General features: G+C 35.0%; 1 protein-coding gene across 5 annotated transcripts; it reads right to left on the bottom strand.

The window, feature by feature from the left end:
- Positions 1–332: 332 nt before the first annotated feature.
- LOC112519074 (glyoxysomal processing protease, glyoxysomal) lies at positions 333–14782 on the bottom strand. 5 transcript variants are annotated; one of them, XM_025127035.1, is made up of 14 exons: positions 14606–14773; positions 14474–14520; positions 10886–11051; positions 10761–10808; positions 10600–10662; positions 9835–9978; positions 9521–9643; positions 9252–9355; positions 8524–8609; positions 7090–7184; positions 4855–5461; positions 4062–4242; positions 2791–2882; positions 333–807 (listed from the first exon to the last, which is right to left on the bottom strand). In XM_025127035.1, exons 1-14 carry the CDS (start codon positions 14669–14671, stop codon positions 572–574), a joined length of 2058 nt encoding a protein of 685 aa, XP_024982803.1. In that variant the 5' UTR covers positions 14672–14773; the 3' UTR covers positions 333–571. The 5 variants fall into 5 exon arrangements, with proteins under 5 accessions (XP_024982803.1, XP_024982804.1, XP_024982805.1 ...); XM_025127036.1 differs by lacking the exon at positions 9835–9978; XM_025127037.1 differs by lacking the exons at positions 14474–14520; positions 14606–14773 and adding an exon at positions 11313–11960.
- Positions 14783–15880: the final 1098 nt, after the last annotated feature.

Here is a 15880-nt window from a genome sequence, read left to right as displayed (position 1 = left end):
TCACAAAAGGGACTTACATTTTGACTGGAGAATGGGTTAACCGATTTACCCACCTCTACTTTTTTAGAAATGTTTGATTTTTTATCGAAATATGGACCAATAAAAGAGCAGAAGGATCATATGAGAATGAGAGTTAAGTTGAGAAGCATAAGAAGAAATCTGGACCCTTGATCACCTTTAATCTCAAACTTATCCATGAATCGCGCTTGATACGGGGGTTGATCTCAGTGCATCTCATCCTAATGTGCATCCAAGGGTGAAAATCCCTTCTTACGCTTCTCATTTTAACTTTCCTTCTCACCATAACTCAACCCTAAAAGAGCAAATAATAATGAGTAAATAAATAGATTCAAGGGTGATACAGGTCTATATTACTTCGTCTCTTTCACATTCACATCAAATGGTAGATTTCAAGTTTTAACACAATGGAATGCAGAAATTTACTAACAGAAGAAAACTATCCTAAAGCATTCATTCCATTCCATGTGGAAATTGCATACATTACAACAAATCACCCATATTTTTGCCAAGAAACGTTTCTCCCGATTGCAGGTTTATACAAGAAGGGACGTCATAACTTGCTGGGAAGAAATTTAGAAGAATCACGATCCATCTTGTCAGAAGGCGATGTTTGCTTCAACATTTGTTGTCTCTGCGCTATAAATTTGGCAAATCTGGAACCCTTTGTTTCTTTGTCAGGCAAAGGTGGGTCGGGCTTGGGGGATAGGGGTGGCATCAATGCCCATACGGACGAAAGGTGTTCATTGGGCCTGTCAAGATCTTCCAAGATCGATAAATCTTTCATGTCTGCAAGAATGCACCAACGGATAATAGTTCACGTGTGACTTTCGAGTCTCAAAGTAGTCACTTTTCGTTCAAAATTAACAAGAATCATCTTCACATTGAAAATTCTGTAATTATATTTTTTGGAGGATATAACTAAAAGCAGCTGTCAAATTTGAATCTATAAATATCAATAGTCAAGCTCTTTTTAAAGATGGAAGGAGTATAAGATTAGGTTCACAGGTATAAAGGTGAGGTCTGTATGTCCCTATGTCCCTTGGGATAAAGTTAAGGTTGATGTACATCCTACCCCTCAAACTCTACTTCTGAGTGGGATATACTGGTTATGTTTGGTTTGGTTTCGTGGCTCAATAAGTCTACAAGTCTATAATACATCGGGTACACATGAGGTTTATGTACTATGTTTGCTGTTATGCTATCCGTCTACAGAATGCAATTTGACTTGGTATATAGCAAATACGTTTAACTATTAATTAGAAATCTAAACTGAATCTTAATACGAACAAAAAAAGGAAAGTTACACATCAAAATGGAAGTTACAAATTTAGGGTCGTTAACAATCTATACTATATTATAAAATATTTGACAAAAACTCTTAAAAACCATTTTTTATGCATGAAATACTATTTATTGATGCACATTACTTGCAATTCAAGATTACGAGTAAATTGTGCATACCTACAACTTATTAAAGCTCCATGTTTAAATTTGTGTAACTAACTGCAGATAAACATAATCAAATATAGGATAAATATTTTATTTTAAATATAAAAAAATCTAAAATATGCTTAGGATAATCATTAAGTCCTAACAAAATACTTAATTATTATCTTTATAAAAAGAATATTATTAAACCAAAAATAAAAAAATGAATTAAAGAAATTACAAAAAAGGCGAGAAATTTTAAATAGTTAGTTTGGTACTAATATCAATATACTTTTTCCAAAATTTTATGATATCTTCATATTTATACTTTATTCAAAAATAAAAACATCATCGCTTTCTCAAAACCAAATAAAACCGTATTATAACATCGACCGAGACAAAAAAACGAAACATTAAATCGAGATTTATTTCGCTGCATTGCGCGAGTACCCTTATAGTTCAAATCAAAACAAACAGACCTAGTATATTCCACCTGAAGGTAGGTAGGATTGGGGGGTTAAGATGTACAGAGACTTTTACCTCTCTGCCAAAAGACAAAGAGATTGTTTCCTAGAGGACTCCCGTCTTGCATAAAAGAAAAAGAAACATATCTATTTAGAACAATAATATGCCACATATAAGCAACGGATTTGTAGTAACGAATAATAATAGAAGAAAAATACGATTGAGAATTTAACAAAAAAAGAGAAAAAAAAAGTGTATTCTTTTACCACCAAACAGAAGGTATTAGCATTTTCTTTTTGGAACAGGAGTATCAAGCATCCTTTTGGCCTGTATTTTTATATTTCCTCTATGCAGATGTCTCCTTTGTTTGTAACATGTCAAATCTGACAAACCTTTTAACTTACCATCTATTTAGCATCGTCATTGTTAAAAATTATTGATCGGTACTGATTTAAATCCATAAGATTCGTTTTGTTATCATTGAAGGGTATTTTAAACATTGGCTAATAGTCAAGCATTCTTATTAGACTACATCTTCAAATCAATTGTTGCAATTTTCGTAAGCCAAAAAACTATTTCCTCTGTCTCGTCAAAAACCTGTAGTACCAATCAGTAACAACGAAATAAATGAATCTTATGGACCCAAATCAATACTGAAGTTTATTTGTTATAATGATGACAAACAAATACATTATTGTAACAAGAAACCTTTTCAAAAAAGAAAATGTTATGATTCTCAAAGACATCTAGGAAAGGGAAGTGTTAAATTGTTCATGGGAGTATGTCTTTGGAAGAAGTGTTATGTGCCTGCTACACAATGAATGCATATGCTATAAAGCACATGATACAACTATTTCATGCATAGAGAAGAAGTACCTTTTGAAAAGTGGAAGAGTGGCTCCAATGCTGCACATGGAATGCTGAAGTTTAAATAAGGTATAATTGTTCCCCCACCATGCCTAGCATTGCTGTAACAAAACTTAAATCTCATCAACTTGCTTGCAATCCTGCCTATAAGTTTTCACCATTTTAATTAAAGAAAAAAAAGATTCCATATTTGACCTTGGCAAGTAAGATGAGTGATTGAAGGGGGAAAATTGCATGAAAATGCAACAAACTTTGGTCTGATTCCTATTTTATGTAACAACTTTCAAAACCTTCATTTTGGTACTCATTTGTGACATCTCAAACATTTAGGTATCTAGTTTACATAGGTGATAGGAGAATGCAAGAAAATGCAATGTACTTTGGCATGATTCCCATTTTGTGCGACACATATTCTCTAACTGTTTGAGATATCACATATGAGGTACTAAAATGAATGTTCCAAAAGTACATTCAACAAATAGGAATCACACCAAAGTATGTTGCATTTTTATGTAATTTTCCCTTATTTAAGACTACAATCTTGAATTTATTTTCATGTGCACAAGAATAGAAAAACTGCATTTGCCTTTGTCAAAAAGTACTAGAATAAAAGCATTTGGGAGATGAAATACTAAATCCATGTCAAATTCGAATTTGAAAAGATACATGGTTTGAATCTCTAATTATCAGAAGTGGAATTATTTCGTGTTTATATAGGGGGTATTGATTACCCAAAAGCCTTGCCAAATAAAAGGAATTTTCAAATGTCTCTTGTATGATGAAAGTCTGGGGAAAGAATGTTGAAATACTTGGACTTCTGGTTTCTTCAACTCTTTTGATAAAGGTAGATGGGGTGGGCAGACAAGACATGTTTGCACAAAATGGGTTTTGGTGGCCACCTACTTTACAACAAAAGGCTAAAGCTTTAAACATTAAAACAACGAAAATGTGGTCCATCGACCAGACCTAACTACAGAGAGTCAGACAACCTTTAACATTCACAACTATATGAATTGATTTCATTTCAACAAGTTGTTTATAATCATCAATAAACATCAAATTATGCAAGTACTAGAAATGGAAACTTTTGGTACTGAAAGGAAATGACAAAAGAACGGACATAATTTCCGAAAAAACGTTTAAATGGTCAAACGCGAGAAAATGAACCTTCTTTTTCCTTTTTAGTTGACTTAAAAAAGTCAAACATGAACTGTCAGTGTATGGGGATGGGATTATCAAAGAAAAATATGGTTTTTGGCAGAAAGTTCATACTTTTTTACCTTGTAACAAGACTGATCATGTGACCATTTGAATTGAGAATAGCACCACCACTACCACCAGGATGCACAGCAGCTGTTGTTTCAATCATCACTGGAAGATCTCCTTGTCCAGTCTCTCCAATAGACCGCCGCACTTTAACTACTTTTGCTACCACTCCAACACAAGCTGACGGAGACATATCTGATGCAGACATGATATAATCAAATAGAACGATTGGTGAAAATCCAAGCAAAAGAACCATAAAAATGTTGGAATTTATTCACTTCAATAAGACTAGCCCCTCATCCCTCCTAGCAACATTCCATGTGGAATATAATCTAAGAAAAATGTTTGACTACTTGTGAAATATCCAAAATACCCTTCGATAGAAGGCAAATAACGATTTTTCATGGACCCATATCAACATTCATCAATTCATCTATGACGATGATGACAGGTAAGTATTTGATTTTGAATAACTTTATAACAAAAAAATGTTGCAATCTTCACAGGCATCCTGAAAAGGGAAGTGTTGCAATTTTCATGGGAGGGAATATTTTATATGACCTAAGTACTTAAAGTATGTATTTCAAATAAAATTGTTAATTTATTTCACTACAATAAAATTGAGAAATGGCAGACCACATCAATACCATCAACTACTTGTAATGATAATGATAGACAGCTATGTAATTTTGACTGGGAAACTTTCTAGAAAACAAGATTTTCATGGGATGGAAGGAGTATTTGTCACAAAGCTGGATAATACCACAAGATAAACTATAAGAAGCAGTCATGAAAAATAATATTTACCACAACGAGGCCCAAAAAGTCCATGTCCAATAACATAAACCTTTGATCCCGGAGAGGGACAAGTGAAATCCATGATGATAGGTTGAAGCTTATCAGGCACAACATTAAGTTGCAGTACTGCAATGTCCAGAGGACCTTTAGAAACATAGAGTATACTTGCATCACACCATATCCAACGGTCCAAATAATCCACACGAACACGGATTCTTTGATGAATTGTCTTGTTGAAGTTAGACTGAAAACTCCCTGGCTTTGCCTCCTGTTTGGTTGGGGGCCAATCTCCTGTTTCATTTGAATGGGTAAAAAATATATTTGACACAACTTCATGATTCTCATTGGCCCCGGTTTTCTTAAATCTCCATGGCTCCAGAAGGTGAGCATTTGTAAGAATAAGGCCATGGTTGTTGAGCAAAACACCAGATGCCCACACGCCATCACCAATAGTAACAAGGCATATGGAAGACATTGCCTTCTCAACGGGATTTGGAGGGACTTCAAAGGAACAAAGATACTCATGAGCATGTTTCAATGAATCCTTCAAGTTGACTGTGTTGGGTAATTGAAAGCCATCACAAGCCATTACAATGGCTTCCCATGGAATCACAAGCTGTCATAAAACAAGCTTCTAACATTAGTGCACAAAAGGCAACATTGACATGTTGTTCGATAGAAAGGCTAGAATACTTGCATCGATACTAAAATAAATGCACGAACTTCCTTCTTGGAATGTGCCAAAATTAAGGTGGCATTTCTATTTTTGGTGAAGTACTAATCCATAATTACCTTTTTGCCAATTGATAGACCAAAACCAAACCAAACCAAAAAAACTGATTCAGTAAATCCAACTCGAAAGTAGGGTCTGCGGGATGAGATGCATGCGCACCTAACCCCCTAACCCAAAATGGTAATGCGGTTGTTTCTCTGTAGACCCCCAGCTTGTGCAAGAGTGCGGGTAAATAGGTAGAAGGAATGAAGACTAACATATGACGAACAAAGCACTTAAAAATAAGAAAAAGGTAACGAATAGGTATATTGGAAACATAAGAAAATATAAGGAAGGCATGACACACACATAGCAAGTAAGGCCAAGCAACACATCTCGCCCTCAACCCCCTAACGTGCCCATTGACAGACCTTACAATATATATATATATATATATATATATCATTTAGGTAGAGAAGATGTCTTTATTTTGCCATATTGAAAGGTATTTTTATATACTTCACTAATAGTCGAACACCTTGATTTACATTATGTGCCAAGTCGAGCACTTCATATTGGGGGGGAAGGAGGAAGTTTAAGACACCTGTTTTACATGACGATGATGATATATATTTGTTACCCAAAATAAACCTTGATATTCTTTGTACTAAGGGGAGAGTTTGGTTCACATAATGGAATTTGATGGAATTGAAATCCATCAAAGGAATTTGACTTTGAAGGAACTGGAACGGAATTTGACCACGAGTTTGGTTTGTAGGAATTGGAATCTCCATCTTTGTTTGGGAGGAGGGTGGGGGTGGTAGTTGTAACGACGACAATAGTGGCATGGTGGCACCCTGCCACCCCCACACCATCCCCGCCCCCACCACCACGTGGGTGGGTGGTAGTTGTGACGACACAGTAGTGGTACGGTGGTCAGTGGTGGGTTGGAGGTTGGGGTGGGTGGCTGTTGTGAAGGAAACAGTAATGGTGTGGTGGTGGGGGTTTACGGTGGGGGCGTGACATTGACAATAGTAGCATGGTCATGGTTGGGGCAGGGGGTGGGTTGTGTTGGTTAAATTGGATGCAAAGAGATGGAATTCAATTCCTTCACTTATGCCAAGGGATGATGAATTCATTATTTTGTGGAATTCAATGGAATTCAAAGGATTCCTACATTTTTATTACGTGAACCAAACATAGGATTTGGAATTTGGATAAAGAAATTATCCATTCCAATTCCTTCAAAATCCATGAACCAAACACCCCATAAAAGGTGACATTGTGCATGGACAAAAACAGAAAACCAGTTTTGAAAAAAAAAATCATTAATTTTCAGTATTCAAAAGTCAACTTTTGCCAATGACAATTTACTATGTCTATGGTGGAACCTAAAATGCGTTAAGACTTTGTACGCTAATCGCTCACCACCTTCCACTCACAAAGAAGTAACCCCACCAGTTGCTCCAAGGTTGCCTCTGACCACTTACTATATCTGGTCTTAGAGGTTGTATATTAAGAAAAGTCATCACCTGAACTTCAGCACCACTAACCCTCTGTCTCAGTGGCCTTGTAAGCATGCCAACAATCTCTGATTGTTCCCCAAAAACTGGACTACCTTCCATCCCTGAAAAAAATATATATACATACATTCACATATACTAGTTGTGTACCTGTGAGATGCAAACTGATAATGACATTTAATGCAATTTTCAAAATTGGTGTCAAATTAAAGAATTAAAAATTCTTGTTATTTGGTATAATTGGTTTAATTCGAATTTTTATTATAATTTTGAATATTTAAGATTTAAAAATAAAGATGTAACTTATTTTAGATTTAAAAAAAATAAAAGAGTAATTCATTTTAGTCTTAATGATGAAATAGTTTTTGGATAAAGATAATTATGAAATATTCTGTTATGGCTCAATCTTGGTTTTAAAAAGCACGATGTTGTCCGATGCGTTAAGGGTCCCGGAAGCCGATGCGTGATGCGTGATGCGTGATGCTGATGCGCCCGGTATTCAAAAAATATTTATAAATTAAACATATCAATTTCTACCTTAAAAATACTTGCATATCTAAATATTTCATTTATAACATAAAGTAGTTAAAAAAGTGACATTAGAATCTTAAAAAGTTCGTGAATAGGAATAACAGAAGTTCAGAACACACAAATTACTACCATGAAGAACACAATTACACAAGTAAATGTCTAATAGTCTCAATCCCTAAACTAAATGACCAACCAAGTGACCATAAACTACTACCATAAAGAACACAATTACACAAGTTAAGTAAATCACGTCACGTTTTAATTGATATGCGATGCTGGTATCGACTGCTGTTGGTTCGACTACTGCTGCTGGTTCGACTACTACTGCTTCTTCGCTGTCGGCTTCTTCTATTAGGTCGCTAACAGTCTCACTCACGTTCTATTTTACTTAACTAAGAAGCCCAACTAAATACTGAAAAAGGGAGCCCAAAAATGCAACATACATGATGCGCTGATGCATAAGTGATGCACGCATCATGTGATGCGTAGGTGATGCGATCGCATCATGGAATCGCAACGCATCAGACCCTTTGATGCGTTTTCTTCAGCGCATCACAGCGCATCACGCATCACAACGCATAATGCGCGCATTTTTAAACCAAGGGCTCAATGATTATCGTTTTATTTGAACTTGTTTATCAGTTGGTTATTAGTTAGTTTTATAAAGTTCAAATAGCTTTAAGAAACTGTACGTATGTTGTCATTACTTGTAAACTTGAAATTTTTTGGAGTATATAGAATATATTGAATTATGCATTATTATGTAGTACATTATGCTTAATAATCTGTTTTTATGACTTTTACTTAAATGCTTTATAATATATATAATATATGTGTGTGCGTTTGCCATGAATAATTGATCCAGACTAATGCAGTTAACATTGAGATCATTCATGAGATAAATGTTCGCACCTGGAAGACACCGAATGTCTGCCATTAACAATGATACATGAGAGGAACTTGACGGGTAGCAATTGGAAACGTAACCAACTGATATACTGGTCCAAGTAGCAAATTGTAAAGACGTCAATTCATGTTACAAGATACCTTCACACCATAACAAAGAACATCAACACTGACATAAAAGGTTAAGATAAACTGGTCTCAAAATCATGCTAGGTCATACACCCAACAGAATAGATAGCCTCAGACCATGGTTATAGATGACAATCAGATGATCTTAAAAGGGCGATGATAACAAAAAGGGCATTTTTGTACCATAATGATTTCAACGAGGCATCTATTTGATTCAAAAGAAAAAGAAAATACATGTTTGACCCCTTTGATATATAGTAAATTAAATTATGGTCATTGCATCACCAAAACTGTTTATTTGGATAGTGTACCTCTTGTAAGAGGCACCTTTTCCACTGCTTCTAACTTCGGCAAAATCAGAATGAGTTCACTAATTTGTGATTATTAAAATGATGCTGCTTCTAAGGCTCATTAAGGAGAATGTGTCAGAACAAATGTCATCTTTTAACTGAGAAGTTGGATAAGTGGGTAAAAAGTGATTCAAACACATGATGTATAGTGATGAAACAATTTGGAAGTAGATCAGGCAAAAGGTATTATACTTTTTCTGTTTTAAAAACCACCTAGAAATGCAATAAAAAAATAATCTTGAGAATTCGCATTACCTGTTACAGAAGTGAGCAGGAGACAAGATGCCAAATGGAGCACCCATTGCCAGAAGAAGATCCCCCCTCTTCTTTGCAGGTGACATGTTTAGGTTCGGCAGATCCTACACAAAATTATTTTCCACTAATTCTCCTGAAATATGCAACTGAAAACAAAAACAAATAACAGAAGCAGCAAAAGCAAATTTAATGGCAGATATATACAGAGATCGTTATAAGTATCACCATTTCTTTCTACACAATATAGGGGAAAGAAAAACAGAAAGTACCTCAAAAGTTCTTGAAGATAGTTTCAGTATAGCAATTCGAGTGGCTAACTTGCCCATTAGACTTGAATCAATTGACTGTTCCCGTAGCATTTCCCTTTGACTCCGGACTGAAGTTCGAGGAGCCTGAAATAATCAATTAAAACAGAAACATGTGTGTAATAAAAGCTGCCTTCAGGACAAAGCCTTTTCATAGATGTTCGTTTATATAAGCATATTTGATGTGTTAATTACAACGAAACATGGTTTTGTTTTTAAGTCCATTGATCTTAGCCTTTGGTTTATAAAAACTGACAGGTGGAATGTTCTTTAAATACCTCCTTCTGTGTAGCATCAAAATATGGTTGCTGACCATCATTATATGAGGCCAAGGACCAACCAACTTCCCAACCATGCTCCATTGACCCAGAAGAGGCTCCAATTAAAGTTTGAAGAGCAACAGAGGAAGCGGGAATGTCAAGCTTCAAATGAATAAACCATCAGAAAGTAATTGTTATCAAGTGATTCCACAGTGTAACTAGAGGAACTTGTAACATCCTTTGCCAAACAAGAGATGTAGTCTTGAAGTTTGAGATAGGACCTATTACTTTTTAATTTTAATTAAGATCATGTTATGATTTTAACACCAACATCACTGCCTTCACTGCTTGATGGTTCAAGGGTGCTCCCTTGATCAATGAAAATTGCAACTTTTGACTTGGCACATGGTTTAAACAAATCTTTTAACCATTTCCCATGTATCTAAAATACTCTTTAATAAAGACAAAATGAAGGGAGGTTGTGGACCCATATCAGTACCCTCTATTTGCAATGATGATAGTAAGAGATCATCCATTTTAACTTAAAAGTTTCCAAAAAAGAAAACCAATTTTAATGGGATAACCAAAATAGAAATTAATGCAACCTTCACGAGATGGTGGAGAATATTACATTCGCTACAATTTCTGATGATTCATAACAATTTTGAAGCTAAATATTAGTTTGTAACTTTGTTTGACCTTGAAAATCAAACTGTACATCTTTTGTTGGCAACCGAGTGTAATTCATTTAATTAGGTAGAAGTGCAAGCAAAACGTGTCTACCAACGTTATAAGTTCAGCAGGTAGCCAATGAAGGGTTTCACTGTTTGTCGCTTTAGCATTCCCCTGCGTGCATAAGCCACCGGAACCACATTATCAGAATATATCAAAACTTATCAACAATTAAACAAAACTGCACTAAAAGTTAGAAGTAGTGTCTTTACCTCCACCATTACATCTATCTGAGCACCAGAAATCAACTCTGGTTTGACCTGATCGCATTTATAAGAAAAATCAGATATGCAGACCCATACCTCCTGCTAATAGAAATAAAGAAATTGAACTGTACCTGAAACATATGATCCCTGTGCTTTGAAGAAAGAAATGGCTCGATTATTGATGCAACTGTCAGAACCAACGACATTGGCTCGCTGCTAACTTGTTCAGCTAATGGACCAACATTAAATGAACTAGGCAATACCATTCCAGATGCTGAAAGAGTGGTTTTCCCTGACCTAATTTATTTTAAAAGAAAAATGTCATTGGTATGCTAATACATAAATCCTTAGGGAAGCTCAGTAATTAACTTGGCTAATTGGTCCCGTCTACCAACTAACCCTTACCTTCAAAAAATTTATCTACCAAAACGACACTAAGAAGACAAAAGATACAATTGACTTTTGAGGTTAAAAACCTATTAACATTCAAATTAATACTTGCTATCAATTTTGTTACAAATTTACCAACAAGATTCTTTTCCAAGTATTTGTGATTACCTTTGTTTTTATCAAAAACATAAAAGATCCATGGAAAGCTTGAAGTTCAAGTTTAGATTTTTATGCTGAAAGTCAAAGCATGCCTCGCAACGAATAAGAAACAAGAGAATGAATGATAGCAATTGGCATAAAGCTTACAAATAGTCAAATGTATATCAATTATATGTATATAGCAAAATGAACTATTTTCATTCCCGAGAAAGAAATTATTGGAGAAGCTTCTCAAGTGTAACAAGTAGTTCAACGATTCAGGAAGAATACAAGCAAAACAAAAAGAAGATGGCCCAATCATCTATCTTGCAACCTATTGACCGGTGTCCTTCATCACCTTCTTATTGTACATCTGGGATTATTCTAAAGCTCATGATTAGCTGGATCAATTAGGTTGCAGATGGGATCTCTGGTTATTGCCTAATGACGTCTCAAAACTATCTTTTGTGTTGCACTAACGTCATGTCCGCATTCCATTTCTCAAGTTCAAAAACTCATTGCTTGTGTCAATGTGTTTTCTATTGGAGTTCTATGGTAGGAAAGAAAGTAAGGAGTTAGATCTCGAAAGCAGAACTAGCTTATAGGAGAGAAGTCACTCAACCATGTCATGTCCTCACACTATCCTTCGTGGTCATACTTGCACCAAAACTCTTGCATCTATGACCAAGAAGGACAATGTGAGAACATTTGGTGCAACTATGACCAAGATGGGCAATGTGAGAACATTTGGTGAAACTATGACCAAGAAGGACAATGTGAGAACATGAGACGGGCATGGACACAACCAAGGAGTTTTTGACCTTAGAGTGAGAAGGTCCATATGTTGCTAGCTATTCTCTTTGCTTCTAAAAAGGTATTGAAATGCACACATTGGTCTATGCATGAGCCTCTAATTGACGTATTTTTCATCTGCACAATGATCTCCAAGAATCAAAACAACTCGATACCTCAGTCACCAAACAAATGAACTTGGTGTTGTCAATTGTTAATTGTCTATTGTAGACCTCAAGGTCTACATCCTTATAGATCTTAAGATTGAGTTCATTGACTAGGGCACCACCATTTTTCCTCATGTCTAACCTCCCTCGTAGATATACTTCTTAGTGACGAGTTCTTTCATACATCTTCTATTGTTGATGCATCACCACACCCCATACATAGAGTCAATAGCTCTAACACCTAAAGCTCCTCAATGGTCGTAGTTGCTTCCAGACCAAGATGTCATATCCATAGGAAAACCCTTTAGTCTGCTTGTGAATGCCCAACATTATTTGACTACCTCTTTCTTTGGTTGTTCCTTTTGGATGGACCTCTCACAAAGTCATTATTCAAAATGCATTCCTAATGGTCATTTGTTGAAAGAAGTGTATAAGACTACACCTCTTGGTTTCACAAACAATGTCCATTCAAAGAAATGAGAGTATGCTTCATCACTCACTGCATGCCTTGAAGATAGGTGGCTAGGCTTGGTTCAATGAACTTTATTTGGTGTTATATATTGAAATTGGATCTTACACAATCTCCCCTCTGCATGCCACCTTGGCTAGTGAAGCCAGGTCGCACAGCCAAGTTGCAGAGAAGACTTGGAATCAAGGCATCAGATAGCTGCAATTCTGCGAGGTTGGTTTTCAAGGTTTGCAACATGCCCATCGCATGGCCGAGGTAGCATACACGCTGCTGAACTTACTGTACAACCAGGCGATCGGTCACGTAAGCCAAGTCGAGTACGATGAAATCAGACAAAAGGCTAAGTTAGGTCTCTTTTGTTTCATTGGCTCATGTAATCTTTCAATTAACTTTCCATATTTAGAAGGTCTCGGAAAACATAGCTATTCTTGGTGATTTCGGTTTCTTTACTTGCTTGTAAGTACATTGTAACCTCCATTTGATTAACACAATCAATATCCCTCTCTATGTGGATGTACACTATCACACCGATAGTGTTGCCACACTAAATCTGGTTGTCTCGGTTTCATCTCGTGTTTAATGGTTCTCTTCGTTTTTGTGTCATCTTGTGTTTACATGTTTTAAGCTTATACATTGCATTTTTAGATCATTGTGGATTGTTATATATGAATGGATCGTTGTTAGCACGTTTCTAATTCTTGCTTTTCTGCATTTGTTGTTTTAAAATATATTTGCATTTGGATTTCAAGTGTTTGTTTGGGACTGTGAGAATCATTTAATTGCGTTTGTTGGTGAATATTACCGATACAATTAGTATTACAATAAATTTGATTCATATGATGGCAATCTTGTCATTTGTCTTGGTCATGAATTTCCACCCAAGGGATTTTAAGTGCTCATATTAATTTCTAAGAGAGAGTTCTCGAATAGACACATAGTTTGCCTCCCTCTTATAAATTGTACATGACAACAATTCTAAAGTGTCTAGATCAAAATCCATAAGTAACCTCTTCATTTATCACCAAGCCTTCAAAATTCATGAGACAACTTATCTCTCATTCGAAAAAGTGTCCAAAAAAATTGGATGTCTCCTACACTTGGCACTCATCTGTATGTAGACGACTTCTTTGAAATCATGTGCCCTTATTAATGCATATCCCCTCCAAAGAACATTAGGTGGTTGTGAAACGAATCATTTGATATCTGCATAGCACAAAAACCATGTATTGATTCTCAACCTCTCAGCTACATTTTCATGTATTTACTGATATGCCAATTGGGCCACTTGCCTCCCAAAGTCTATGTTGTGTGCTTGGGCTGTAATCTTAGGTATTGGCCATCTCAAAAGCAACATACATTATGACTTCAAGCTTCCACCCTATCAGTACTTTGGTGCAATAATGGTGGCACCACACATATCTTGCATAAGTCTGTTTAGCAGGGGTGGCTCGAAAGCAACTGCTACTTTTGGAACAGGCAAAAGGTACATGACAGGCATTTGCGCGTGTTCTTCATGCCCTTAGTATTATGCACTCTAAGTTATTCTAATACTATAATTAGCTAGTTTTGTTAACTTGTTTTACATAGGATCTCAAATTCTCAAACCATATATATCATCAAATCATTTCATGTCTGAATCACTTCCTGTTCTCCTTGAGATCAACCAATTCACAAATTACTTAACAACACAAAACTAAAAAAATAAAACAAAAATAAAAAACTGAAGCTACTCTTGAATTACAAAGTGATTGCAGAAAACTCACATGTAATGATGGAAAGCATGTTTTCTCATCTTCAATCCTTTTGGGTCCTGAATTAAATCAAATATTGGACAACAGTTTAATACTTGAACTTACAGAGAACTGAGAAAGGGGGTAAAGTAGATAGAAGCTTACAGGGCCCTGAACCCTGATCATGAGAGAGAAATTCCGAGCAACTTCGACGATCTCCGGTAAACCCATACTTAGATTTTGAGTTTGTTATTAGGAATTGGAGTCGTCTGGAGGATGGAAGAATGGCGGAACGACGAAAATCTCGTCTGGTTACGACTTACGAGGTGACTTGAGAGCCTGGGTTAATCCACAAAGCTACAGGTTGATTTAAGAGATAGAGTGAATTACATGTTTGGTCCCTGTGGTTTGGTTATTTTGATAGTATACGTCCCTAAACTGAAATTATGAAAAAGGGTCTTATGATTAATACGATAAGACTTTAATCTATTAAAACGATATTGTATGTTATATTTTTATCCGGTTAATGCTTATTGGGTAAGGGTAGTGGTGTAAATGATGTGAGTCGAGCTGGAGTATCAATATACTCGACTCGAACTCGATAGTTATTTATCAAGCTAGAACTCGATTCGGAAACTCACGAGTAGTTAAGTTTTAAACTCGACTCGAACTCGATTGTAATTTTTTAAACTCGAACTCAAGCTCGAACTTTTTTGAAACTCGAACTAAGCTCATCCATTGAAATTTATAAAGTTTTAGGGTCTTCTCTTATAAATTAAGCTTAAAGGTGTTCTATTAAATTTTATAAAACTAAAAAGATGCACCTCAAACTTCATCATAAAAAAACAAAATTACAAACTTTATTCACCTTTCATGTGTTATCTCTCTTCCAATGTGGGACAACTTCACCAACATTTTTATAGTTTTTTTTTGTCTTTTTTAATTATGATTTTAACAAAAAAAAAATTTGATTATTTTTTATAATCAAAAAATGCACAATTTTATTCAAATATCAAAAAATATAAGACATTTTTATTATATTATAAATTTGATTACATTTTTATATATATATATATACTATATTATAAAGCATTTGACAAAARCTCTTAAAAACCATTTTTTATGCGTAAAGTACTGTTTATTAATGCACATTACTTAAAACTCAATATTACAAGTAGATTGTCCGTAACTACAACTTATTAAAGCTCTATACATGAATTCGTGTAACTAACTGTATATAAATATAATCAAATACAGAATAAACATCTCATTTTAAATATAAAAAATATAAAATATAATTAGGATAATCATTGAATTCTAACAGAATACTTAATTAGTATTTTTATCAAATGTTATATTATTAAATCAAAAGTAAATTATTTCGTTATTAAACTTAAATTAAATTATAATAAAAAATAAATTAAAAATTTACATAAAAAA

The sequence above is a fragment of the Cynara cardunculus genome (assembly GCF_001531365.2).
Source record: "Cynara cardunculus var. scolymus isolate 2C chromosome LG 10, CcrdV1, whole genome shotgun sequence".
Lineage (NCBI taxonomy): Eukaryota > Viridiplantae > Streptophyta > Magnoliopsida > Asterales > Asteraceae > Cynara > Cynara cardunculus.
Note: the sequence above shows the minus strand (reverse complement) of the source record. Positions and strands in the feature narration are given on the sequence as shown.

Bases quoted from the DNA above. Each gene is read 5' to 3' on its own strand.
- LOC112519074 (XM_025127035.1), bottom strand. From the start codon at position 14,671: ATGGGTTTACCGGAGATCGTCGAAGTTGCTCGGAATTTCTCTCTCATG. The intron at 10,663-10,760 runs GTAAAGACACTA...TTATGCACGCAG, and splicing joins AGATAGATGTAATGGTGGAG to GGGAATGCTAAAGCGACAAA. The intron at 9,644-9,834 runs GTATTTAAAGAA...TGATTATTTCAG, and splicing joins TTGATGCTACACAGAAGGAG to GCTCCTCGAACTTCAGTCCG.